Source organism: Camelina sativa, chromosome 17 (genome assembly GCF_000633955.1).
Source record: "Camelina sativa cultivar DH55 chromosome 17, Cs, whole genome shotgun sequence".
In the NCBI taxonomy this organism is placed as follows: domain Eukaryota; kingdom Viridiplantae; phylum Streptophyta; class Magnoliopsida; order Brassicales; family Brassicaceae; genus Camelina; species Camelina sativa.
Genome location: NC_025701.1, coordinates 4,084,650 through 4,111,021, shown reverse-complemented (window position 1 = coordinate 4,111,021; position 26,372 = coordinate 4,084,650). Strand labels below are relative to the sequence as shown.

The 26,372-nt window shown below is 37.3% G+C and overlaps 5 protein-coding genes and 2 pseudogenes across 7 annotated transcripts; 3 read left to right on the top strand and 4 right to left on the bottom strand.

Annotated features, from left to right (window-relative positions):
* On the top strand, positions 19–4,513 carry LOC104755199 (probable rhamnogalacturonate lyase B). The gene is made up of 15 exons (XM_010477545.2): positions 19–217; positions 792–883; positions 971–1,092; positions 1,176–1,226; positions 1,507–1,626; positions 1,706–1,825; positions 2,069–2,210; positions 2,422–2,592; positions 2,683–2,838; positions 2,930–3,036; positions 3,162–3,252; positions 3,398–3,539; positions 3,609–3,765; positions 3,852–4,092; positions 4,172–4,513. The coding sequence occupies exons 1-15, from the start codon at positions 145–147 to the stop codon at positions 4,403–4,405; spliced, it is 2,019 nt and encodes a 672-aa protein (XP_010475847.1). The 5' UTR covers positions 19–144; the 3' UTR covers positions 4,406–4,513.
* Positions 4,622–7,024, bottom strand: LOC104759136 (annotated as a pseudogene).
* LOC104755198 lies at positions 7,744–11,592 on the top strand (annotated as a pseudogene).
* On the bottom strand, positions 14,039–15,046 carry LOC104755197. Its single transcript, XM_010477544.2, has 3 exons — positions 14,988–15,046; positions 14,649–14,834; positions 14,039–14,516 (listed from the first exon to the last, which is right to left on the bottom strand). Exons 1-3 carry the CDS (start codon positions 15,007–15,009, stop codon positions 14,155–14,157), a joined length of 570 nt encoding a protein of 189 aa, XP_010475846.1. The 5' UTR covers positions 15,010–15,046; the 3' UTR covers positions 14,039–14,154.
* Positions 15,434–16,309, bottom strand: LOC104755196. The gene is made up of 2 exons (XM_010477542.2): positions 16,241–16,309; positions 15,434–16,148 (listed from the first exon to the last, which is right to left on the bottom strand). Exons 1-2 carry the CDS (start codon positions 16,263–16,265, stop codon positions 15,667–15,669), a joined length of 507 nt encoding a protein of 168 aa, XP_010475844.1. The 5' UTR covers positions 16,266–16,309; the 3' UTR covers positions 15,434–15,666.
* Positions 18,761–23,421, top strand: LOC104755193 (rhamnogalacturonate lyase B-like). Of its 3 annotated transcripts, none has more exons than XM_010477539.1 (15): positions 18,761–18,795; positions 19,884–19,968; positions 20,104–20,249; positions 20,426–20,547; positions 20,623–20,688; positions 20,764–20,880; positions 20,979–21,240; positions 21,342–21,512; positions 21,594–21,749; positions 21,833–21,939; positions 22,026–22,116; positions 22,213–22,354; positions 22,435–22,708; positions 22,783–22,915; positions 23,000–23,421. In XM_010477539.1, exons 2-15 carry the CDS (start codon positions 19,923–19,925, stop codon positions 23,255–23,257), a joined length of 2,091 nt encoding a protein of 696 aa, XP_010475841.1. In that variant the 5' UTR covers positions 18,761–18,795; positions 19,884–19,922; the 3' UTR covers positions 23,258–23,421. The 3 variants fall into 3 exon arrangements, with proteins under 3 accessions (XP_010475841.1, XP_010475840.1, XP_010475842.1); XM_010477538.2 differs by lacking the exon at positions 18,761–18,795 and adding an exon at positions 19,069–19,230; XM_010477540.2 differs by lacking the exon at positions 18,761–18,795 and adding an exon at positions 19,643–19,743.
* LOC104755195 (multiple inositol polyphosphate phosphatase 1-like) lies at positions 23,341–26,353 on the bottom strand. The gene is made up of 11 exons (XM_010477541.2): positions 26,203–26,353; positions 25,892–25,979; positions 25,499–25,792; positions 25,254–25,412; positions 25,010–25,150; positions 24,829–24,885; positions 24,566–24,704; positions 24,370–24,474; positions 24,076–24,266; positions 23,880–23,921; positions 23,341–23,778 (listed from the first exon to the last, which is right to left on the bottom strand). The coding sequence occupies exons 1-11, from the start codon at positions 26,304–26,306 to the stop codon at positions 23,632–23,634; spliced, it is 1,467 nt and encodes a 488-aa protein (XP_010475843.1). The 5' UTR covers positions 26,307–26,353; the 3' UTR covers positions 23,341–23,631.

The following is a 26,372-nucleotide window of genomic DNA, read 5'->3' as shown; positions in this document are numbered from 1 at the left end:
AAAAAGAAAGACAAACGCAGTCACACCCAAACTTAAGCAAAGAAGCGTTTTTAATCAGACATTAAACGCAGTCTCTCTCTAGATTCCTTTTACACGTGCGTGTGAGCATCAGGCTTCGGTGGTGATCGCGTGGGTCGAGTACTGATGAAGAGACTGGCTGATCGGCTCCTGCATCGTTTCATTAACCATGAAACCGCTTCAAACGCCGGCCACCACTGTTAGTAATTTCTCGTCAATTCTTCTCTTCTTCTGGGTTTCTTCACTCTCTGGTTTAACTGCACGATTCGATGAACTTCGCTCACTTGAGAATGGTTTTAAAACGAAATTGTGACAGCAAAGTTCGTATTTTTTTTAGCCCGGATGAGAAAATTAACTTACAAATTTGTATTTTACCTTGTTTCTTATGACATTGTTAACTGTTGTTCTTTCCTTGTTTCATCAAATTGGGTTTGTTTAGTATTTGTTGATATATTTCCCCTTTTTTTATTGGGTCTACGTATAATAAAAATCCAGAAAGGAAGGGACTTTAAAACTATCACAGAGTTACAGTTTATTGATTAGTATATTTGCTTGATGATCGGAGGTAAAACGCCTTTGCAGTTTGTTTTTAAAGACCAGTTCTACAGATCCTATATCTATGGCCGCTTCAAAAGTCATATTTTTACACAAACATTTATGTTGTTTGATTATCTTGTGCGGATGCCTTCTGCCTCTTGATGATGTGATCATATCAGTCTATTTAGTTTATCTACAAGCAAAACTGTTGATTTTTTTTTTCTTACACTCAAAAGGGTTGACAGATCAAGGTACAAGTGGCCCTAGTCAGAGAAAGGATCACAGGATGCCCTCTCAAGGTGTCAAGCTGCATATCCATGATAGATATGTGAGGCAAATTTCTCAGTGTATAACGTCTCCTTTTATGTGTCTTTTATTAAATGTGTTTTGTTGACTGAAGACAGAAATGTTTCAGGTTGTGATGGACAATGGAATTCTCCAAGTTACACTATCAAACCCAGGTGGAATCATCACCGGCATAAAGTATAACGGTGTTGACAATGTGCTCGAAGTTCGTAATAAGGAGACTAACAGAGGGTATGAGTCATGTTTATAACTCGATAATAACTTTTACTGTTTTTATGAGAAGCCAAGTTAATTGAAATTAACCGAATGTATAGGTACTGGGACCTGCACTGGAATGAACCTGGAGGCAAGGGAATATTTGATGTGTATGTCCTCTCCATGCATTTACCTTAACAGTCGATAGGATCCATATTCTATAGGTCTTCATCATGCTATTGGTCGTCACATCTGCTAGTGGCATTTTTCAGTATTGGTAGAGTTAGACTCAAAACTAGTTTTTCTCTGCCTAAATGAACTTGTCCGTTGTTACTGCTGCATCACAATCCTCTATTGTAATTCTGTTCTCTTTTTTCTTTCCTGTATATATGGTGTGTACTAAAAATTGTTGGATGGTATATAATGTCTAATTTGATCGTATCTATGCAGCATCAGTGGTGTGAGTTTCAGGGTCATAGTTGAGACTGATGAACAGGTTGAGATCTCATTTCTAAGAACATGGGATCCATCCCTTGAGGGCAAGTACATTCCCCTGAATATCGATAAAAGGTCTATATTGCATGATGTACCTACTTTAGTGAGAAACAAAAGTAGAGAGGAGACACTGACTAGATGCTCTTTCTTTCAGGTTTATAATGCTCCGTGGCTCTTCTGGAGTTTACTCATACGGAATTTATGAACACCTAAAAAATTGGCCTGGCTTTGAACTTGGAGAAACAAGAATTGCGTTCAAGCTCAGAAAGGACAAGTAATATTGTCTCTATTTCCTACGTCAATTTCTCTGTCTTATGTTAAGTCTAATTGCCTTAAGATCCATTTTTGTGCACTGAGAAGAAAACCTCAGATGTTAGTGTTAGTGATGGCCTGTACCACAGATCCCAAAAAAAAACATAGTGTCTTTTTTCAGATTTGGGTTTAATTGCTCGTCAACACAAGTGTGTAGTTGTTTGATATCTCATATATATATTTCCCTTGCGATTCTTTTTTACAGATTCCATTACATGGCTGTGGCAGATGACAGAAAAAGGATAATGCCTTTTCCAGATGATCTATGCAAAGGAAGATGTCAAACTCTAGATTACCAGGAAGCTTCTCTGCTCACTGCTCCATGTGATCCACGCTTGCAAGGCGAAGTATGAGTTCCATATTCTTATAATCATTCAGAAATTAGAACATTTTGATCTTTCTCATGCGATGTTTGAGCTGTTTAATATCATATCTCCTAATACATGAAAGTGTATATCATGAACTTATTCTTGCGTTGTGATGTATTACAACTTCAAAGTTTGAATCCGGTAAATTCTGTTTCATAGAGAACTAAATCATTTCTCTTTTCTCTGACAGGTAGATGACAAATACCAATACTCGTGTGAGAATCAGGATCTCAGAGTACATGGATGGATATCCTTCGATCCACCTGTAGGATTTTGGCAAATTACGCCCAGTAATGAGTTTCGCTCAGGCGGACCACTCAAACAAAACCTCACATCACATGTTGGCCCAACCACTCTTGCAGTAAGTGTCCCTGTGACAAATGTGGTGGATGTTTCAATATGATACTTAGAAGTACAATATTGATCTCGGTTTAAATAATGGTTATTTCAGGTGTTTCACAGTACCCATTATGCCGGAAAAACCATGATGCCTCGCTTTGAACACGGTGAGCCTTGGAAAAAAGTATATGGCCCTGTTTTCATTTACCTAAATTCCACAGCCAATGGAGATGATCCACTTTGCTTATGGGACGATGCAAAGATAAAGGTACGAGACAAGCAAATTGCCATTGGACTTGCTGATTACAAAAATAGTTCTGTGGTAGTGTAAGGACTTACTTAAATGAGTTAATATGCAGATGATGGCTGAGGTTGAAAGTTGGCCTTATAGCTTTGTGGCATCTGAGGAATATCCAAAGTCTGAAGAACGTGGCATGGCCCGTGGTAGATTACTTATCCGTGACAGGTATTAGTGTTATTTTATATCCTCATTTCCTGGTTCGTTCTTTATTTTGTGTTGCTTCTGTAATTTGATTCTTAAAATGTTATCATTCCACCAAACACTACATATTAACACTGATTTTTGTATAGGTTCATAAGCAATGATCTGATTTCAGCAGCAGGTGCTTATGTGGGGTTGGCTCCACCTGGTGGTTCTGGTTCTTGGCAAATTGAATGCAAGGTGATTTCTTCCTTCTCCATTCTTAACTATTTGCAATAAGCAGCAAAAAAATGAAGATTGGTTGAAAGGTGTCCAAGATATCAAGAAAGAACTCTATGATGGAATTACCAAAAAAAATAAAACAAATGAATTGTTTGCCAATCAGGGATACCAATTTTGGGCGGTAGGGGATGAGGCTGGCTATTTCTCAATAGAGAACGTGCGTCCTGGCGAGTATAATCTCTATGCCTGGGTCCCCGGTTTCATTGGAGATTACCATAATGGCACAATTGTTTCTGTGACTTCAGGTTAGTTCTATCAAATTAAATAGTTTACTCTATATCAGCCAATTCTTGATGGACATAATAACAACACAGGGTGCAAGATTGAAATGGGTGATATCGTTTATGAACCTCCGAGAGATGGACCTACCTTATGGGATATTGGTATCCCTGACCGAAAAGCTTCTGAGTTCTTTATCCCAGATCCTGATCCCACGCTTGTAAACAGGGCTTTAGTTCATCATCAAGACAGGTTTATTAGCTTACACCTTTGTGAACCAAACTACTTGTATGTGTGAATAACAACAGCACTAGACACTGCTGTATTATTGTCTGCAGGTTCAGGCAATATGGGTTGTGGAAGAGATACACAGATTTGTATCCAAATGATGACCTTGTTTACACTGTTGGTGTAAGCGATTATCGCAGAGACTGGTTCTTTGCTCAGGTTCCCAGGAAGAAAGGAGACGTGCATGAAGGAACAACTTGGCAGATTAGGTTTAAACTTGAAAACATCGATCAAAAGGCGAATTACAAACTGAGAATCGCCATAGCATCTGCAACTTTAGCCGAGTTGCAGGTAAAAATGAAACTTCATTTTTAACAGAGATGATGTAAGTTAAAGACTGTAAAGTTTTGTTGACATTTTCTGTTTGCAGATTCGAGTCAATGATGCGGAAGCAGTCCGCCCTCTCTTCACAACCGGACTCATTGGGAGAGACAATTCAATAGCAAGGCATGGGATCCATGGGGTTTACATGCTGTATGAGGTGAACATACCAGGAAACCGACTTGTGCAAGGTGATAACACTATATTCCTGAGACAGCCAAGATGCAATGGTCCCTTCCAAGGGATTATGTACGACTACATTCGTCTTGAAGGCCCTCCATAACTTACTCTAGGATTACATAGCATAGTATATGTATTGATGTATGTAGTCGAATTTATCAATTGACACTGACACAAAAGATAATACAACTGAATAATATTGATATGCAAACCTCAAAGACCAAAATTCTGACAATATCAATACTGAACCTACGACTTAATAAGTAGAAATAAGCCACTGAAAATGTTCTCTTAAGCACAAATCAAGACAAGATGGCTGACTAGCGAGTGAACTACATTATGCTACATCTTCCCTGCAACTTGCTCTGCAGAACTTTTCTTCATGAGTCCCTTGTTACAAAGCTCATTAAGCAGCTCCAGAGCTTCTTTTGCCATACCTTCATAAGCTATGCCTTCTATCAGAATCGTGTATGATGTCTCAGTCGGTTTACACCCTCTATTGATCATATAAACCAAGAAATCGATTGCACGATCCGTTTGCCGAGTCTTACAGAGTCCTAGCATTATAGAGTTAAAGGTGACTGCATTTGGCCTAACGCCCATCCGCTCAAACTCATGGAAAAACTTTATGGCTTCGTCTACTTTACCTTCTCTACTTAAACCACCAACAAGAGAGGAATAGGTGATAGTGTCAGGCTTTAGATCTTTCGCACGCATCTCGTCAAGCAGTTTAATCGCTTTGCCTGTTTTACCTGCTTTTGCTAGCCCATCAATGACAGTATTATAAGTGATTAGAACCGGAGAACATCCTTTGCTACTAAGCTGATTGAGTATCTCAACGNCTATTAAGAACCTCCATGGCTTGCTTAAGTTTCCCACTATCGCAAAGAGAACGCAAGATGGTATTGTAAGTGACAACATCAGGGGAAACACTCATCCTATCGAGAACAGATAAAGCGTTACTGATCTCCCCAGCTTTACAATACCCACTAATCATAACATTGTAAGTTATAACATCAGGAACAGCACCAGAGCCTTCAAGAATCTCCAAGATCTTTGCCGCTTTCCTCGTCTTACCCATCCTACAGAACCCACGGATCAACGTAGTGCAAGGAATGATATCGGGAACATTACCGTGGTAAACCATGTTCTCTAGAAACTTAAACCCTTCCTCCAATTCACCGGTTCTAACCATCTGACGCAAATGGTTGTTACTCTCGACATCTTCCAACACAAAAGACGAATTCGCAGTACTGAAATGGCCATTACCGTTACCATTGATATGCCCAGAGGAAGAATAAGTTTCGAACTTTTGAGTTCTACCATTAAGACCGGAACTCTCAACCTTGGAGGCGGCCGCGAAAACAAGAACAAGTCGATTCCTTTTTCGTGACCCGAGAGAGACTTTAGACCTAATAATATTACCAGTGGTACGACTAGAGACGTCAAGCTTGTTACTTCGTTTACACTCGCGATGAAATTGTTGAATCAAACAAAACCCTTCTTGTACACTGCTTGTGGACACCATTAAATCCATCGACATATAAAACAACAAAATCTTCCCTACAGAAACGAAAGCAAAGTTCGGAAACTTAGAAAAACTAAACTTAATCCTCTCTAAGCAAAAGACATCCGAATAAGAAATCTCAGAGTTAGTGGAGAGGAAGGAGAACAGAGGAGGCGGGTTGAAGCAGAAGCAGTGAGTGAAAGGATATGGCACTGTTTTGTTTCTTTAGCGTTTTGTGCAATTTGGGCCTTTTACTCATAAATTAGGCCCAAATTACATAAATTGGGTTCGGTGCGAACCGCTCTAAAATTCAAAATCCTTGGTTCTGTTCTTAAAATTCAGAGAACCAGAACTCTAACCGTATCTGCCCAATATCTCTCTGTTAACCGGCTCGTTTATACATGAATGAAGGGCTCATATAACAATTTGGTTTTTGACGAAAGTTACAACTTACAAAAAAACCTAACCATTCGTAGAAGAGACGTAAGTGAAAGCCTTGAAAGTAAGTTGAAACNTAAGTTATAACATCAGGAACAGCACCAGAGCCTTCAAGAATCTCCAAGATCTTTGCCGCTTTCCTCGTCTTACCCATCCTACAGAACCCACGGATCAACGTAGTGCAAGGAATGATATCGGGAACATTACCGTGGTAAACCATGTTCTCTAGAAACTTAAACCCTTCCTCCAATTCACCGGTTCTAACCATCTGACGCAAATGGTTGTTACTCTCGACATCTTCCAACACAAAAGACGAATTCGCAGTACTGAAATGGCCATTACCGTTACCATTGATATGCCCAGAGGAAGAATAAGTTTCGAACTTTTGAGTTCTACCATTAAGACCGGAACTCTCAACCTTGGAGGCGGCCGCGAAAACAAGAACAAGTCGATTCCTTTTTCGTGACCCGAGAGAGACTTTAGACCTAATAATATTACCAGTGGTACGACTAGAGACGTCAAGCTTGTTACTTCGTTTACACTCGCGATGAAATTGTTGAATCAAACAAAACCCTTCTTGTACACTGCTTGTGGACACCATTAAATCCATCGACATATAAAACAACAAAATCTTCCCTACAGAAACGAAAGCAAAGTTCGGAAACTTAGAAAAACTAAACTTAATCCTCTCTAAGCAAAAGACATCCGAATAAGAAATCTCAGAGTTAGTGGAGAGGAAGGAGAACAGAGGAGGCGGGTTGAAGCAGAAGCAGTGAGTGAAAGGATATGGCACTGTTTTGTTTCTTTAGCGTTTTGTGCAATTTGGGCCTTTTACTCATAAATTAGGCCCAAATTACATAAATTGGGTTCGGTGCGAACCGCTCTAAAATTCAAAATCCTTGGTTCTGTTCTTAAAATTCAGAGAACCAGAACTCTAACCGTATCTGCCCAATATCTCTCTGTTAACCGGCTCGTTTATACATGAATGAAGGGCTCATATAACAATTTGGTTTTTGACGAAAGTTACAACTTACAAAAAAACCTAACCATTCGTAGAAGAGACGTAAGTGAAAGCCTTGAAAGTAAGTTGAAACACACAAATGTCGTCGAACACTAACAACCGAAGTGTTTTGACGACAAAGTCAAGATATTATTCTCCCACTATACCCTCTGCTTTATCTCCCGTCCAAGGCAACATAAGTTCTCCTAATCAGATCTATCTACTATATATAAAAAACATACGTATTGGAAAAAAAACATGTACCTCTCTACTTTGAGGTTAACATCAAAACCCATAAGACAATTTTCATCAATGTCGTCTGTTAAGCTGCAGTTGCATGATAAGGGCAATCATGTTGGTTTACTTTTTAACTCTTTCTCATCATGATCTTCTCTATGTCCATTTAGCTGCAGATATCAATTAAGAAAGACTGAAACATTTTGTNGTGAAAGCTTTGAAACACACAAATGTCGTCGAACACTAACAACCGAATTGTTTTGACGACAAAGTCAAGATAATTATTCTCCCACTATACCCTCTTCTTTATCTCCCGTCCAAGGCAACATAAGTTCTCCTGATCGGATCTATCTCTATATATAAAAACATACGTATTAGAAAAAAAAACATGTACCTCTCTACTTTGAGGTTAACATCAAAACCCATAAGACAATTTTCATCAATGTCGTCTGTTAAGCTGCAGTTGCATGATAAGGGCAATCATGTTGGTTTACTTTTTAACTCTTTCTCATCATGATCTTCTCTATGTCCATTTAGCTGCAGATATCAATTAAGAAAGACTGAAACATTTTGTGTTGCTGGTGAATGTATGGTATGTTCCAGGTGGTGATGGATAATGGCATTGCACGGGTAACATTATCAAAGCCTGATGGTATCGTTACCGGAATCGAATATAATGGCATTGATAACTTGCTCGAGGTTCTTAATGAAGAAGTCAACAGAGGGTAAATGTGATATATATGATCCTTTTTTTTCCTAAGTTTTTTTTTTCAAATTGGAGTATGCATTCACTCTGTTTTACTGTGTCTTTTAACCTTTCTATATATTGGATAGCGAGCAAAGTCAGTTTCTTGCGTTTAACCGTGCCAAGACTCAATCAAGATTGCCTAAATTAGTAAATGGGTGCTCTGAAACCAATGACTAGAGTCTTAATATTTCATTAAGAACCTACAGAAACAGTTATTGCATACATTTCTCTGTTTCTCTGATTTAAATTTCACAAGTTTCGTGCCAAAAGTATTCATTTAGATATAAAATGTAAAAGTATTCTTCAGGTATTGGGATCTCGTTTGGGGAGGATCAGGAACCGCTGGTGGATTTGATGTGTAAGTCTTTTATGCAAGCTTAACGCCAAAATTGTAGTTTGATCCCATAAAACCGACTAAAAGGTTCCAATGAAGTTCAAAGGATGCTAATAATGTATAAATACTATTTTTCTTTTGGGACCAGAATCAAAGGAACAAACTTTGAGGTAATAATGAAGAACGAAGAACAAGTTGAGCTTTCTTTCACAAGAAAATGGGATCCATCACTAGAAGGCAAAGCAGTCCCTCTAAACATTGACAAAAGGTACTTAAGTCTTTTGAGATGCATAATATTCATATTTCATGTTTTCAGATTGTGTGACTTGAATAAGTTACTGTCGTCTGTCGAATATAGATTTGTTATGCTTAGTGGGTCATCAGGATTCTACACTTACGCCATCTACGAGCATTTAAAAGAATGGCCTGCTTTCTCACTTGCTGAAACCCGAATTGCCTTCAAGCTCAGAAAAGAGAAGTAAGCAAAAGAAACAAACCAACTCCTTCACTTCTTAAACTAAATTCTAGTATTAATCTTAACTGAGATTGCAGGTTTCACTACATGGCAGTAACGGACGATAGGCAGAGGTTCATGCCATTGCCTGATGATCGGTTACCTGACAGAGGCCAAGCTCTGGCTTACCCTGAAGCTGTTTTACTTGTTAATCCTGTAGAGCCTCAATTCAAAGGAGAGGTAAAATGTTATTTTTATCTTGCTTCCTTTTCAAGATTACTAAAGAGAGGTTGTTAAGCTTTGCTTTTAACCTTGTTTTCTTCCGGTTTTAGGTTGACGATAAGTACCAATATTCATGTGAGAACAAAGACATTACTGTCCACGGATGGATATGCACAGAGCAGCCGTAGGTTGGTTTCTGGCTCATAACTCCTAGCCATGAGTATCGAACCGGTGGACCACAAAAACAGAACTTGACATCTCACGTTGGACCTACAGCTCTTGCTGTAAGTCCATACAGATTAATATAAAATGCTTTCCTTTAAACTTGTTATAAACTTATAAATGTAGACAAGAAGTTTAACGCTGGATCCTCAGGTATTTATGAGTGCACACTACACAGGGGAAGATCTAGTGCCAAAGTTTAGTGAAGGAGAGGCATGGAAGAAGGTGTTTGGACCTGTTTTCGTCTATTTAAACTCGTCTACTGATGATGATAATGACCCTCTTTGGCTCTGGCAAGATGCTAAATCTCAGGTTCCGCTTTTTTATCTTGTTTTATTAGACTAACAAATCAAACATTATTATATTCATTTCCTAATTTGAGAAATTTTTCATTCTCAGATGAATGTGGAAACTGAAAGCTGGCCTTACAGTTTTCCAGCTTCAGATGACTATGTGAAAGCAGAGCAACGTGGTAATGTTGTAGGCAGACTTCTCATTCAAGACAGGTAAACTACAACGTGAACCTCATTGATTATAATGTCAGTAGTACGACAAATATATCATATTTTGTGGTTGTTAACACTAATTTACCAAAATTCACATATATGTTTGTAAGGTACGTAGATAAAGATTTCATTGCAGCCAATAGAGGTTATGTTGGTTTGGCTGTGCCTGGTGCTGCTGGTTCATGGCAAAGAGAATGCAAGGTGATTTTGAAAAGTACAAAGATAGAAATCCAAAAAAGTATGGAATGGAAATGTTTTTGATTCAAAATAACTTATCTATGAACATTTTCTTTTGATTCTTGCAGGATTATCAATTTTGGACAAGAACAGATGAAGAAGGATTCTTTTACATAAGTGGAATACGGCCAGGACAATACAATCTCCATGCATGGGTTCCTGGTTTTATTGGCGACTATAAATACGATGATATTATCACCATCACCCAAGGTCCTTTACTTCTTTTCTTGCTTTTCATTAGTTCCTTAATACATTTTGTTTTATTTTTTGGTTACAATTAAACCCAATATAATAGTACTGTAGTTGATATACTTCATAGTATATGTGCAGGTTGTTATATATACGTGGAAGATCTTGTCTACCAGCCTCCAAGAAATGGAGAAACGTTATGGGAGATTGGTTTTCCAGATCGATCCGCAGCAGAGTTTTATGTTCCTGATCCGAATCCAAAATATATCAACAAACTTTATCAAAATCACCCTGACAGGTTTTCAGATAAACATACGACACAAATCTTTGACACACTACTGAATGAACTAAACTGATATTCTTTTATCATTAATGACTTCTGATTTTCTAATTTCTTGCAGGTTCCGTCAATATGGAATATGGGAAAGATACGCCGAACTATATCCGGATAAAGACGTGGTATATGTAGTTGGCTCTAGTGACTATAGAAAAGACTGGTTTTACGCTCAAGTTACTAGGTTCTTTCTCATCATCTCTCTCTGCCGGATCATATATATTTCTTGAATTACGCTTTTCTCTCTAACCAGATTGTTACATTTTCGTTTCTTAGAAAAAAGGATAACAAAACATATCAAGGAACAACATGGCAAATTAAATTCGAACTCAAAAACATTGATAATAGTCACTCCTATACTTTACGAGTAGCCATTGCATCCGCTACTTTTTCCGAACTCCAAGTAGGTGTATATTAACCAATCCATGTCGTCCTTTTTGTACATTTGAACATAAACAAAAACAATCTGATGAAGTTTATGAATCTTGACTCGAAACTTGGGGTTGAAGATACGTGTGAACGATCCAAATACAACCCCGTTGTTCACAAGCGGACTGATTGGGAGAGACAACTCGATAGCTAGACATGGAATACATGGATTGTACTGGTTGTTCAATGTGGAAGTGGCTGGATCTAAGCTTGTAGAAGGCGAGAATACTTTGTTTCTCACACAGCCAAGGTCCTCAAGTCCTTTCCAAGGGCTCATGTATGATTACATCCGATTTGAAGCTCCCATCTAATCAAATTTAATTTTCTTGCAAACATTGTTTCAGAAAGTATAACCAAAAGTTTGATTTAAAATGTTTGTTTTTTTTATTCGATTCTTTCTTTACATATAATGCATTTCAGCTACTTCTATCTTCTTCTATTTTCTTGTGCCCTCAATCAAGGATCCAAAGGAGGATCATATAGAGCTTAAAACAGTACATAAAACAAAACAGAGTTCAAGAGACAAGCTAGAAAGATAATGTGTGTCTCTAAACACAAAATCAAAGTAGCATTTAAAACGCAGGAAGCTAGCTACTCTCTGAGGAACAGGAACCAGTAGTTAACTATCTTCTGATGAAGACGTCTCAGAATCCAAACCAAAATCTTCGATAGGGTACTTGCCATCAAACAGCTCTGTCCAATGCCATATCAATTCTGCAAACAGTAGTAGGTGGCACTTGTTCTAGTGGCAAGTCATCAGGCACTGTAAAAAAAACATGGTAACCCCTTTCTGTGAGAGCTTCAAGAACATAGAAAAACTCGGTGTTTTCCTCTGGGATGTCTTTGGCAACTACGATAAAAATTCCTCTATCGGCCGTAGGATTCTTGAATGCCCAGTGAAGCATGTCCAATAGCATCTTATTGAGTCTCGCACATTTTTCAACCGTTTCGTGTACGAGCGTGATTTTGGCCATGCGAAATATATCGCCCCAGCTCTTCCGGAGTTTTGTCGCCAACATAACTCTATGGGTGTCCATTGGACAATATATATAAGATTTTGTAAAATAAAAAAAATTAAAGCATAAACATAAATGCTTTTAAGAAAGTGAAAAATGGTTTTAAAATTTCTCCCAAATCGATTTTAACCTAGAATTTTCTGATCAATGGGCCGCCCATTGTCCATGGACAAAAGTGGACCAACCCCATTTAAATCCGTTCCAAATATGGGCTTGTCCATGACCCGTCCATAATGAATTGGACATAGGCAAACCATGGACAGCCCGCCTATTTTGACAGCTCTAAACATAAGTATAGATTGACGTGTGATCCTCTATCTTTAATTGGTGTGAGTGTGTGAGGAAAGCAATACATGTTATCAAATAGAAGAAAATGATTGGAAAATATTTTCAACTTCTTCTGTCTGTTACAATGACCGACGGCTTATAAGCACACTGATTGTGATTAAAGGATCATGATATTATCCAATCGTGATTACAGAAGAAAAAGTTGAAAATATTTTCCTATCATTTTCTTCTATTTGATGATCAAATGTTTCAAACATATCTTCAGTAATCGTTGTTTCAATTTTGTCACCCTATATCAAATGAACAAAAAACAATTACTGAAACATATGTTGCTAATTGTTAAACTAATCTAAATGATATTAACAGGTAAATATCTATATACTTACAAATGCATCACACAGAATTAGTTGAATTGTGGCATCGTCCTGAGTAACTTTTCTCCACTTCCTTAACTCCTTCACTTGAATCGTCCAGCCAGATCTCCATGAATGTAGATCTTTGACTCTATCATATTCACCCATTTCTTGTGAAAAATGTTATAAATATTTTCGGGGGAAAAATCTGAAGAAGATATCTTCACAAATGACATGTATTGCTTTCTTTTATAGGCAAAAACCAAATACTAAGCGTTACAATGTTTTGTTACTAATAAATACAAAAGTGAGAAAACGTTAAAATTTAAAATAAACAAAACCAACTTTTACTGTTTAAAAATGGCATGCATAAGTTAAGTCAATGCATTCAATTTAAATTGACAGAATCAATAGACGTTATAATAAAAAAGAAAAAAAACTATTTGAAACAGTTATATAAAATGGCATGCATAGGTTCAGTAACTGCAGTTCTATTTAAAACTTATGTATTTATCTCTTTCATTTTAGTTTGCAACTATTTGATAGATATATATATATATATATATAGATTTTAAATTAATTTCATCTACCATTATATACTATTTTTTTACAATTTTCGTCGTAATGCATGATGTGCTAATGCATGAAAAATAAGAGAGAAATCGATTCTTCTGAGTTTTAGAGATTTCTAGCCTTTTCTTGAAAAATAAGAAAACCAAAAAAAACACACAAAATGATCTCAATTTTTTTTTAGGAAAAACAGCATACTAAATTATACTTACTGCAAAACCTATTTGTATATAAAATATCCAACAAAATAACATAAGCAACTAAAATCAAATACAACAACAAACGTAAATATGGCTTTGTGTAACCAAAAAAAAATACACAACAAAACCCAGAATACACCTTAATCTAACGCGCGGATCAATTGCTAGTAAAACAATAAGATTAAGATTACGATCACGATCACGAACACGATCAGAGGTGTACGTTAATCTGGACATGCTTTCTTATCTCTACCGGAGGAGATTTGAGGATCAAACTTGGTTCAAACTTGGTTTTCTTAAATTAATCATATTATAAAAACAAGACACGAGGATCCGGACAGACGACAGAGTAAACGTAATTAAAACAGTGCAAGATCAGTTAGAACCCAAAACAAAACATATATATATATATATATATATATATATTTTTTTTTTGAACAAACCCCAAAACAAAACAGATTACACGAAATTTTCATACACAAAAACCAGCCAGAGCCCTTTTGAAATCAAAAGTTTGATAAAACATGATTGTAGATCGAGCCGTGCGTCGCCACAGCTAGCTAGTAGACTAGCCCAACCCCTCGCCGATGCATCGTCGAACAAACCGTCGTCGTCTTCCTCCTTCATCTAATAGGGAGAAAAAATCGGGTTTGGGAATAGGATCTCCTCCATCTACTAGGCTAGTCCAACGCCAAGCAAAGTTAACATCAGGAAGTGCCACTTCTTTTGGGTCGTACACATCAGGCAAAACCAACAAGACATTGAAATTTGCAGCATTCACACTTTGAAGAAGACCGTGGAACTCATTATTTTCCTTGACGTTTTTTGCGACTACCATCAAAGTTAATGGTACACGATGGGGCTCGTGATTGTCCGCTGCGGCCAAAGCAAAGTCTACTAATATCCTATCAAGCCTCCTAAATTTATTCCCTGTAAATAAATATCACCATTCATCTTAGATATCTACTACAATATCTTAATATATAGAACACAAACCTACTACAATATCTTAATATATATAATAATATAAGCATATGTTTTTGAGTTAAAGGAAAAACTCACTTTTCTCTACGAAGGTGATTCCACTCTCGAGAGGATTGTCTTCAGGATCCTTCTCACCATAAGCCGTGATTGTCACCTCACCTTTATAACCGTATCTCCTAAGAAGAGAGTCAATAATTTCACGTATACTGCGATTCTCAGGGACTGGGAAATCATTCACATCCCAGAAGACGTGTACTTCACCATCTGCGACGGACACACGCAATAAACAATTACGAAACTGAAGGAAAATAAGAAAAAGTTTGATGCGATCGATCGGCTTGGCTAGTTTAGCATGAGAGAAGAAATCTAATCCAAATAGTGAAAAAAACAATTTCGAGCAAGAGATTCAGATCTTACTGGCGAATTCTTCTCTGGCCATTCTTTCTTTTAACGGAGATCGAGAGGAGAAAGTAGAAGAAAATTAGGGTGTAGATGTTATATATGGACCAAAGCCTTAGCCCTTTTTAGGGCCCACTTCCCTTTTTAGGGTTAATTGTTGGAAGATGTCAAGTCAGCTATATTCTCAGCGTTTTGGTCAAACAGGAATGTGAGGGTGTTAAAACCAACCGCAGGCAACAGAGAAATCTACTCTAAACCTTCTATCTGAACAACTTCTTATTCTATGTGAAGCAACTTCTATTATTTACGCACCGCAAACTCCAAGATTCGATCGGTGTTTCAATCGGTTTGATACGCAATTGGAATTAATCTAGGTGTGTTATGCAGTCTATAAATTCTTCAACTAGTAATAATTACATCAAAAATATATATATATATATATATATATATATAAGTTGCCCGGCCTTTCTCAATCAAAGATAATGTTGAAAATAACTCAGATACACAAAACCAAATTATATTTGAAAACGCAGAGAAAGCTAAGCTACTACTTGTGAGAACTACCAGCTTCATTCAGTACTTGTCTTCGGACGTTTCTCCTGAAGAGGACAATCCGCATCATCATCACTTTCGGTATCCGAATCAAAAGCAGCTTCGATAGAGTACTTGCCATCAAACAGCTCTGTCCAACGCCATGTCAACTCTGCAGGACCAGCTGGTGGCAGTTGTCCTTGCGAGGACCAGCTGGTGGCAGTTGTCCTTGCGGGAAGTCATCAGGCACTGTACAGAAAACATGGTAACCTCTTTCTGCCAGTATTCCAAGAACACGGCCAAACTCCGTGTCTCCCTCTGGGATGTCTTTTGCAACTATGAGTAAAATTGCTTTATTAGGGTTAGGATTCTGGAATGCCCACGCAAGCATTTCAAGTATCATCTTAGAGAGTCTCGACCGTTTTTCAACATTTACGCACATGAGCGGGATCTCGGCCATGGCAAATTGCCTCCTCTCCTCGTCTACCATAGCTTTTTCGTCGCTAACATAAGCAAAGATTGTCAGGTGGGAACCATAATAACCCTCCATCTCAAGAGCTCGTCTGACTTTGGAACGAAAAGCACACAAATCGCCATTCTCAGGGATTGGGAAATCATCGACGTCCCAGAAGACGCGTGTGTTAGCAGCTGCGAACGCATATTATAATTTAAAATGAAACAATAAGATTACGTACGATCGATTGCGATCAATTTGGATCAAAGAGATATAGAGATCTTACAGCAGTAGTCTTTTGGTGACTCCATGCTTTCTACCGGAGATTCAGAAAATTTACCTAGTAAGATATAGAAAAAATGAAATTTATTAGGTTTACATCTGCGGCTGCCGATGAGGGAGAAGATTCGGATATCAAGTGGTTTGCTAAATCACGATTCTACCCCTTAATTACAATACGTACACAACCAAGTGGCTGAGGGTACTTTAATAACTTGCTCAACATTACTTCACCTATACGCCGACGTTGAACCAGCACTTTGATTCGATCCTTTGTTTGGGGAAATATTCCCATAATTATCATTACATTTATTTCTACATGTTGCATAGTTCAAATTCTTAAAAACAAAAAAGATTCATTTGTGTACCGTAAGATGATCGGTTATATGGTCGGGAATTATTTATGCAAATCTTTTGTTTATTTCCAGTGGCAACACATAACCTTTTGGGCCTTATTGGGCCTGAAAAGTGGAGAAGAAGACCAGAAGGCCCAAAAGGTTATGTTAACACCCTTCTATTATCATCACACACTAGATCAAAACCGCAAACTCCAAGTTTTTGGTGAGCATGAATTTCGATTTGCAAAGAAAAGTGTTACATTTTCTTCAGTTAATCATTAGTAATATTATAGAGTATAAACATAACAATCGAGGATCCAAGAACATGCTTTAGGACAGAGAGCAAACTTAAAACCGTGCAAGTTAAATCACTTGAACTCAAAACAAATCATGGTTTAAGACAAGAAAGATAACATGTACACAAAAACCACCAGAGCCTTTTAAAATCCAAAGTATCGATCATCTTGATATAACGACATTACTTTAGATATGGAGCCCAGGCATCACCATATCATCAGCGTACCTATCATGTTCATAATCACCAGATAAACTCTTGTTTCCCTCGATCTAATAGGGCGAGTAATTCGGTTTCGGGCATAGGATCTCCTCCCTGTAGTAGGTCTGTCCAACGCCAAGCTAAGTTAACAAAAGGAAGTTCTGGGTGGCACACATCAGGGACTACTAATAAGACATTGAACCTTATAGAATTCACGTTTCGTAGAAGATAGAAGAACTCGGTATCTCTCTTGATGTTTTCTGCGACTACCATCAAAGTTAATGGTACAAGATGGGGCTCATGATTGTCCGCTGCGGCCAAAGCAAAGTCTACTAATATCTTATTAAGCCTCCAATATTTATCCCCTGGCAAAAATATATATCATTCATCTTTAGATTGTAGAGACACATACATACAAATTCTTAATGTTCTGAGTAAAAAAAAGGAAAAACTTACTTCTGTGTACGAATTTGATTCCACTCTCCAGAGGATTGTCTTCAGGATCCGCACCATAAGCCGTGATTGACACCTCACCTTTATAATCCCGTCTCCTAAGAACAGATTCAATAATGTCACGAATCTTGCGACCCTTAGGGACTGGGAAATCATTCAAATCCCAGAATACGCGTACTTCACCATCTGCGAGGTTTAAGCAAAATTCAATTACGAAACTGAAGAAAAACAAAACAAAACAAAAAAGGTTCGATATTTCGATCGATCGGTTAGCTCAGTTAGCTAGTTTAGCATGACAGATGAAATCTTATCAAGATAAAGACAAACAATATCGAGCAAGAGATTCAAATCTTACCTCTGAATTTTCTGCGCATTATTTCAATGGAGATCGAGAGAAGAAGAAAAAAGAAGATTAGGGTTTAGCTCTAGCGCTGCAGATATATTTGTTGTTTTAATTGAATGGTTGAGATCTTGTGCATGCAGACGACTACTTTCTTTTCAACCGTTCGATCTCATCACGTGGTTTATTTAATTTCGATTCTACCCTTTACATCCTATTTGATTAATTATTTTTCCTTGATTTCCATCACTCTTTCAGAAGTATAACCAAATTTGATTTAAAATGTTTATATATTTTTCCTTGATTTCCATCACTCTTTCAAAAATATATATATTTCACAGAGACAAGTGAAAAAAAAGAAGATTATAAAATAAACCAGAGTAAATAATGATAACATTAAAGTCTTTAGGCTTGGTAAAGTGTTTTAATATAAAATTTATCTTAGAAATTAATTATAGTGACATAAATGTTATGAAATATTTTTCTTATAGTACCTTTTGAATTACTTAAAAAAAGGATTTCGACTGTTATTCATTTTTGCAAATAATCATATAGAAAGGGAAAAGATTAGGAGAAATTAAATCAGATACATACAAAATATCTGATGGTAACATCATAAAATATAATTAAGACACATGAATCTTGACTTTCCAGTTTTAATAATTTCTTAGAAAGGTGCTCAATCTATCCTTTTGATCAACTCTTTTTTCCTTTGGCAAATCAATAAATCTTTTTAAATGGAAGATTATCTCGAGGGTTGAAATGAGATCTAAATCAATAACTACTAAACTTTATTATTAGTTGACTGTTTTGGTACCACATTATCAAATCGTTTCTCTTCTATTAAGAATCATCTCAATGTTGTGTTTTTGAAAACAATTTTTTTTTCCTGGCTGTATTGTCAAAATTTCAGACTCCAGATCAACTCTTGAAAGGTTAGTGACATTATGGTTCGTTCTTGGTATACATAAAAGACATATATGAAGAATATAGGGATGTAGTTTACTCATCTGTTTGATTAATTTCATCGAAAAAGACCTTTTTCTGTTAAATAATGTGAAAATTAAACCCGTGAATAGTGTTCGTTGGAAATTATTTTGGGTCAGCATTTGGTGAACAACCTGTTAAAATAGTCTTTATATATTTCTTCGATATGTATATGTTTTTATATGAATGTTTGTGTTTTCCCTAACTCCAATCAACCACCCAAGCTGCCGCATACAACTTTTGCTTCAAGCATCAGCATTCGTTATATTCCCTTATCTTGTTCGTGTGCATTTTTGCATATTTATACATCTACAACAAAAGCTATAGATCGAATACAATTAATTATGAAGTGGTGTCACTGTCAACAACCGAACCACTTTCAGGTAAATCGGATGTTACGGTGGTTAGGTACATTTTCCTTAGAAATCTTCCGAGTAGGCTAAGTATTTGTTGGGGCAAAGAAAAGAAAAGACAAAGATGTATTATTATTGGGAGTGGTTGCTTTTTACGAATCGTAGCACGTGATACAACTATTGCATTCATAAGTATGTAAACCATGTTCAACATCATACTTTTTGAGTCTGAATCATTTTTAACGAGTTTTGGTTCATGCCTCTACATGGGATTGGAATTGTCTAATGTTTCTTGATGGAATAATTTGTTCATTTTCTATTCTTATTTTAATGAATTTTACAAGACGCCAATAAAGTCTGGGTCATACAGTAATATGAAAAAAGGAATTCTTTGTTTATAGCAGAAGAAAACTTTTGATGTTGCCTAGACCATTAAACTTACTTCTCTCTTTTTTCTTTTCTATGTTTCTTTTTTATTAGTTCACATGTTCGTATGTTTTACTTTTTGTCTCTTATCATTTGTCCCCACTTCAAAGTTTTTGTGTGAGTAATGGATTCTTATTAGAAGAAAACCTATATAATGATTTTATTGTGTCATAATATATTAACAACGACTCTTCTTTCTTTCTTTCTTACTTGCCTCGTCTGTACAAGTTCATTTGTCTTATTACGTTTGTGGACAGATTTCGAGAAAGCTCCAAGACAAATACGCTGATTTAATCATGTTTCTGTTCTCTTCACATGTGTTCAAGCTCGTGACGACCAAAGGTACGCATCACAGAAGAAAACATCATTACAATTTCTTTTAGTTAGATTATTTATAAATATTTAACCTATATACATGATATAAGAACCTAATTCCTAACAAAAGTGATGGTATGCATGTTTGGTGAAAAATAATAGATTACCGGAGACACTTATTGAAACAGAGAGGATGGATTATTGCTTTGATCATGTTCATGTCTTTGTTTGAAATTGCAATCTCCCAAAATCAAACTCCTGAGCAAGAATCAACACAAGTCTTGCAGTTACATTACCAAGATCGACATGTACGTAGTCTCTTTACGTTTTTTTTTTAACTAATCAAGATTCTTATAAATTACCTTTACTTTAAAGACACATCTTTAATAAATAACAAAACCGTTACGCTCTTAATTTATGGCTTTCTTGATGTACAAGTCACGTAGATCTTTTCCTAAACCCTAAACTATGACCATGATTACAGGTGGTAATGGACAATGGAATTTTTCAATTAACTTTGTCAAATCCTGAGGGATTTGTCACCGGGATCCAGTATAACGGTATCGAAAATGTGCTCGCGTATGACGGCAAAGAAGATGATAGAGGGTAAATCTATAATTGTATATGTATGTAGCTGCTCTGATGCGAGTGTATAAGCTCTAATTGATCTGATGTCTGCAGTTACTGGGACTTAGTGTGGAACTTTCCTGGAAAAAAAACCAAAAAGACCAAAGGCACACTAGACCGGTAAAGATTGTGTTACATTTTAATCATACCAATTGTTATTCCGCAATGACACTTAGTTGGATTAATACTTTACAGGATTGAAGCAACAAAGATGGAAGTGAAGACGCAGAACGATGAACTGATAGAGCTATCGTTTTCAAGGACATGGAATACATCTTCAACCACGGCTGTTCCAGTGAATATAGACAAGAGGTAACTAACTAGTCATCTGTATGTATCTCAATAAAAGCTATTTTAATTTTTTTCTTTGCTTTGGAATATATTGATGGGATTTGAGTTTGATTTTTCAGATTTGTAATGTTGCGAAACTCGTCGGGGTTCTACACTTATGCCATCTTCGAGCGGTTACAAGGATGGCCTGCTGTTGAACTCGATAATATCCGGTTTGCTATTAAGCTAAACAAGGACAAGTTTCATTACATGGCGATTTCAGATGACAGGCAGAGGTACATGCCTTTGCCAGATGATCGAATCCCACCTCGGGGTCAACCTCTTGCTTATCCCGAGGCGGTTAGACTTCTCGACCCTATCGAGCCTGAGTTCAAAGGAGAGGTATAGATTCAAATAATTATCAGAAAACATTTAAGCCATCCATTTACATTTACAGCTTGAAAACATAGGAAACAGAGGATTAAAGTCTTTTTGTCTTATAGGTTGATGACAAGTATGAGTACTCAATGGAGAGTAAAGACATAAAAGTACATGGATGGATAAGCACAAATGATTCAGTTGGATTCTGGCAAATCACTCCAAGCAACGAGTTCCGATCTGCTGGACCTCTCAAGCAATTCCTAGGCTCCCATGTCGGTCCAACCAACCTCGCGGTGAGCAATAGGTTTCAACATAAGTCGATTCAAAATTTGGATGGAAGATGAATGATAATTTATGTGTGTGAAATGGAACAGATATTTCACAGCACTCACTATGTTGGAGCAGATTTAATCATGACTTTTAAACAAGGTGAAGCATGGAAGAAAGTATTCGGACCTGTCTTTATTTATCTCAACTCTTTTCCTAAAGGAGTTGATCCTCTCTTGCTCTGGCATGAAGCCAAGAACCAGGTCAGTCATACATCTACCACACACATATTCATGTGCATATGTAAGAACAAGAGAGCTGAACAATAATTTGGTTGTTGTTTCAGACAAAGATTGAAGAAGAGAAGTGGCCTTATAACTTCATAGCTTCAGATGATTTTCCTGCATCTGACCAAAGAGGATCTGTTAGCGGTAGATTACTCGTAAGAGACAGGTACACTAGTTGCTTCATTTATCCCTTGAAACTACCTCGTTTATGACGTAACAGATTCCTAAGTGATAGTTTTTTTTTCCTAACAGATTCATACGTAATGAGGATATACCGGCAAATGGTTCCTACGTGGGATTGGCTGCACCAGGAGATGTTGGCTCATGGCAAAGAGAATACAAAGTAATTTCCTTAACTCTATTCATATACTCATTCTCCTTCTTGTTAATTAACATTAATTCGATTAGTGATAAGTTTTTGTCTTAATTACATTAACAGGGTTATCAGTTCTGGTCAAAAGCAGACGAAAACGGATATTTTTCTATCAATAATGTGAGAAGTGGTCGTTATAATCTCTATGCCTTTGCTCCTGGATTCATCGGTGATTACCACAACGACACCGTTTTTGATATTTCTCCAGGTTCGAATACTTGTATTACCACAACGACTGTTTTGTATATATGTACATCATTCTGACAAAGAGTGTAACACTGGAAACAGGCTCAAAGACTAACCTAGGGGACTTGGTGTATGAACCTCCTAGAGACGGTTCAACTATATGGGAAATCGGTGTGCCAGACCGAACCGCTGCAGAGTTCTACATTCCTGACCCTAATCCAACCTTTGTAAACAAACTATACTCAAACCGTTCTGATAAATACCGACAATACGGATTGTGGGAACGGTATTCAGAACTGTACCCCGACGAAGATATGGTCTACAATGCTGATGTTGATGATCATTCTAAGAAATGGTTCTTCATGCAAGTTACAAGGTTAGTTTGTTACTCTTTTAAATTCAAAACACTATGAAACTTTGTTAATAAGTATAAAAACATTGGATTTGTAGGAAGCTAGCAAATGGAGGATATAGCGGTACAACATGGCAGATCAGGTTTCAATTCGACGATAAAATGAAAAACTTAACCGGAAACTTCAAATTGCGAATTGCTCTAGCTACATCAAATGTAGCAGAACTGCAGGTGCAAATCTGAAGTTGCATTGACACTCTTTTTTTTCTCTATGAAAGTAAATATTCATTTGTTTGTTTGGTAATCTTTTTGCAGGTTCGGGTCAACGATCCTTCTGCAAATCCTCCATTGTTCACGACCGAGCAAATAGGAAAGGATAATACAATTGCAAGGCATGGTATTCATGGACTATATTGGTTGTACAATGTGAATGTGCCTGATTCTTCTCTTCGCCTGGGAAACAACACCATATATCTAACTCAACCCCTCGCCAAGAGCCCTTTTCAAGGACTCATGTATGATTATATTCGTCTCGAGTGTCCCGATTCCATCAGTTATCTTACAAGATCATAGAGTTGTTTTCAGTTTTCCCTTATAAAGTTGGTGATTAATATAATAAAACATAGAGAGATACAGATTCTTTTCTCGAGTGGTACTTTATATCAAAAGTTATACTCCAATCTTAACCCAAGAGGGATTGGAACCAAACATAGAGTAATAAAGATTACAAGTCCTTACTCGGATTGATGTACTACATATGTAATTTAAGGCTTTTAGTATCTACCGAGCCGGTATGGAAATAGATTCAAAGATCAAAATTGAAACATTTCGGATAACCGGATGGAACTAACTAAAAACTGTGGCAAAGCGACAAAAAACAGACGACATTGCTCTACGTGATTTCAGGTTCAAACTGTACTCAGCCAGCAAGAAGAGCTGCGAAGTAACTAGAGCTCGGTATCCTGGCTCGACCCAAACAGCCAACCGAACAGTATAGATAACTTACTTGATGCAGGCTTCTGTTTCGGGTCATCTCGATTAGCATTGCAGAGGTTGTCAAAAGCATGCTTTAGATGAGGGGTTACCACTTTGGCCTGTAAAGTGATGGACAATAGAGGTTCATGCCTGTATAGGTTTTACAAAAGAAAATGTATAATATTCGTAGGAAAACTTCAGAGGGAAAGATGCAAAATACCTTGAAATCTTCAAGAGAACAGAAATCTTTTCCGTCACAACCCTGAAATTTGTATGGAGACATTAGGATATAGAAGAAGAGAAAAAACGGAAAAGTGAGTTAATTAAATTGTGGAAGTTATGTCTACAATTCTATTTGGCCACTGTCCACTACAATAGAGCTGAAACTGAGTTTGGGTTAGATAGATGAAACTTACTGGAAGTGCAATAGGATGCTCGTTGTGCAGAACCTGAACGAAGTATTTGGGAGAGGAATCTACGGGACAACTGTAGAGGACAAGAATGTTGTTCCCAGCAAAAGGAGCCATGGTGCTGCCTCTGAAATCTCTGGTTTTAGGAGGTTGTGGAGGGAGTTCCAATGGTTGTTCCTTCTGTATTTTCTCAAACTCTGTGAAACATTTCAAACATTGTTAAAGAAGAAGAAGCACTGAGTAGAATTACATGTTTTACAACAAGCACAAGCGTAGGAATATCAGATGTGATAGACTAACCAGATCCATGAAGGAAAAGCCCAAGAAGACAAGAAAAGGGAACTATTGTTTCGGCATGTGCAAACCTAAGCCTTGCTTTTTCGTAACTTCCAGGCGGGAGCTTTTCTGCAGGGTAATTAAGTAGGACAACTTAGATCTGATGACTAAATTGACAAGCAAATCGTTCATATATTCTTGGTTTCAAGTTTGAGATTACCTTCCCGGGCCTTGATAGCTTCTTCCATTGAATTCAAAACATCTTCTAGCAACGGAACTCCCATTTTGTAGTTCAAGGAATTGCCATAGCCTTTGAGGAGAAACACTTCCAAGTCATCTGTCCATTCCAGCAAAGCAACCTACAGATGATTGTGTTACAGATAACTAGTGTTACAGCATAAAATCCATGAGCCCGAAAATATATCTAAAGCACATGTAAAAAGATCCAAAGACAGAGAGAATGAACTGGCAACTTGAACGTACCTCTGATGGCGTGAAAAGTTCACAACTTTGATTAGTTACATTAAGCAATGATGCTTCCTGAAATTTATAGAACAACATTAGTATTATAATTGATTCATGACGTGACATAGGTGTCCTAGCCTCCAGGAAAGGAGTGTATAAACCTAGAGAAAAATTAAAACGAGATTGAAGAATGAAGCACCTGCTTGCAAAGAAACCAGAGAGAAGAAACGTCCTTTTTAGTGAAACTTAGACCATATCTCTTTGCAACTGAAGCTGTAATCTTATTCAAAACAGGTTCCTTGAGCTTATCCACAGCAGGTTCCTTAGCTTTCCTATAGCTCTGCAATCATAGACAGGTAAAGAAAAATAAAAACTCAGAATAACTATATTGAGGATGAACCATACAACAAAAATAACTTAGATCCATTCAATCATGACAGTACCTTGTAGTTTTGACAACATTCAAAAAATCTCAGCTTTGTATCACTAGCACGGTTTTCACTTGTGACAGCAAATGCTCTATTACGACCTGGTCCCAGATTTCCTTTCTCCTTGAACAACCCCATTCCAAATGCTACAGCACTTGCAGATGCCCGAGGAATCTACCCAAGAGATTTAAACAAGTCAGGAATGTCCTCCACCAATATTTGCAACCAAACTCCGGTACTCACATAAAAGGGAAACCAACCTGCGTAGCTCTTATTGTATAGACATCAGGATGGTAATCATCTTCAAACAAACTAGGAAACCGTTCCCTAACTCGGATTCCCAGTTGGTACAACTCGTCCTCCCCTTGCCTGATCAGCTCCCCGCCTTTCACTTTTCCTTCCCAAGGAGATTTCCATTTTCCTAACCATCCAGGAACTTTGTCTAAAGACAATTTCCTAGCTTCTGCATCTCTTACCAGTTCCTTTAACCTACCAGCCAAATTCTCCAATTCCCGCAACCGTTTCTTGGTCGGAGAACGTGTTCCATGCCTAGCCTAACAATGTTAAAAGACCACCAATTTCAGTCTTCATTCTACCTCACTTTTGGGGTTTCCATAACAAAAATAATGAATCCTCTAGTAAAGTAAGCTTACCACAAGGTTAAGGTGGATAGGTGTACACTCACTGGGGACATTGGATCCTTCAATCAAATTTTGAGTAACATCTTTCGAAACTGAGTATCTGCACACCAATTTCAAATTCCCCACATAAAAAACAAATTAAAACTCACTAAAGAAAACTACACAAATTTCTGACAAAAATGTTGTCAATGTAGTCAGGCAAACGGACAGCAATCTTGACCAATTAGGTCAAACTGATTTAGACCCAGATGATATAAAGTGTTGTTCTTTGATTCAAACTTTCCTCGGGAAGAACGCAATAAAAGAAGGATTGAGAAAAGAACCTAGTGACGGTGGAGAGGTGATGACGAACATCGAAACCCTGATCCGCCTGGGAAACAACAAATATACACAACAGTGTGATCCAAACAGTCTTCTTCGTCGCCATCTCTCAAAGCTTTTCTTATTTCCTTCACGAGGAAGTTCTTTTTGCCCGATTTATTAAGCCACTGTT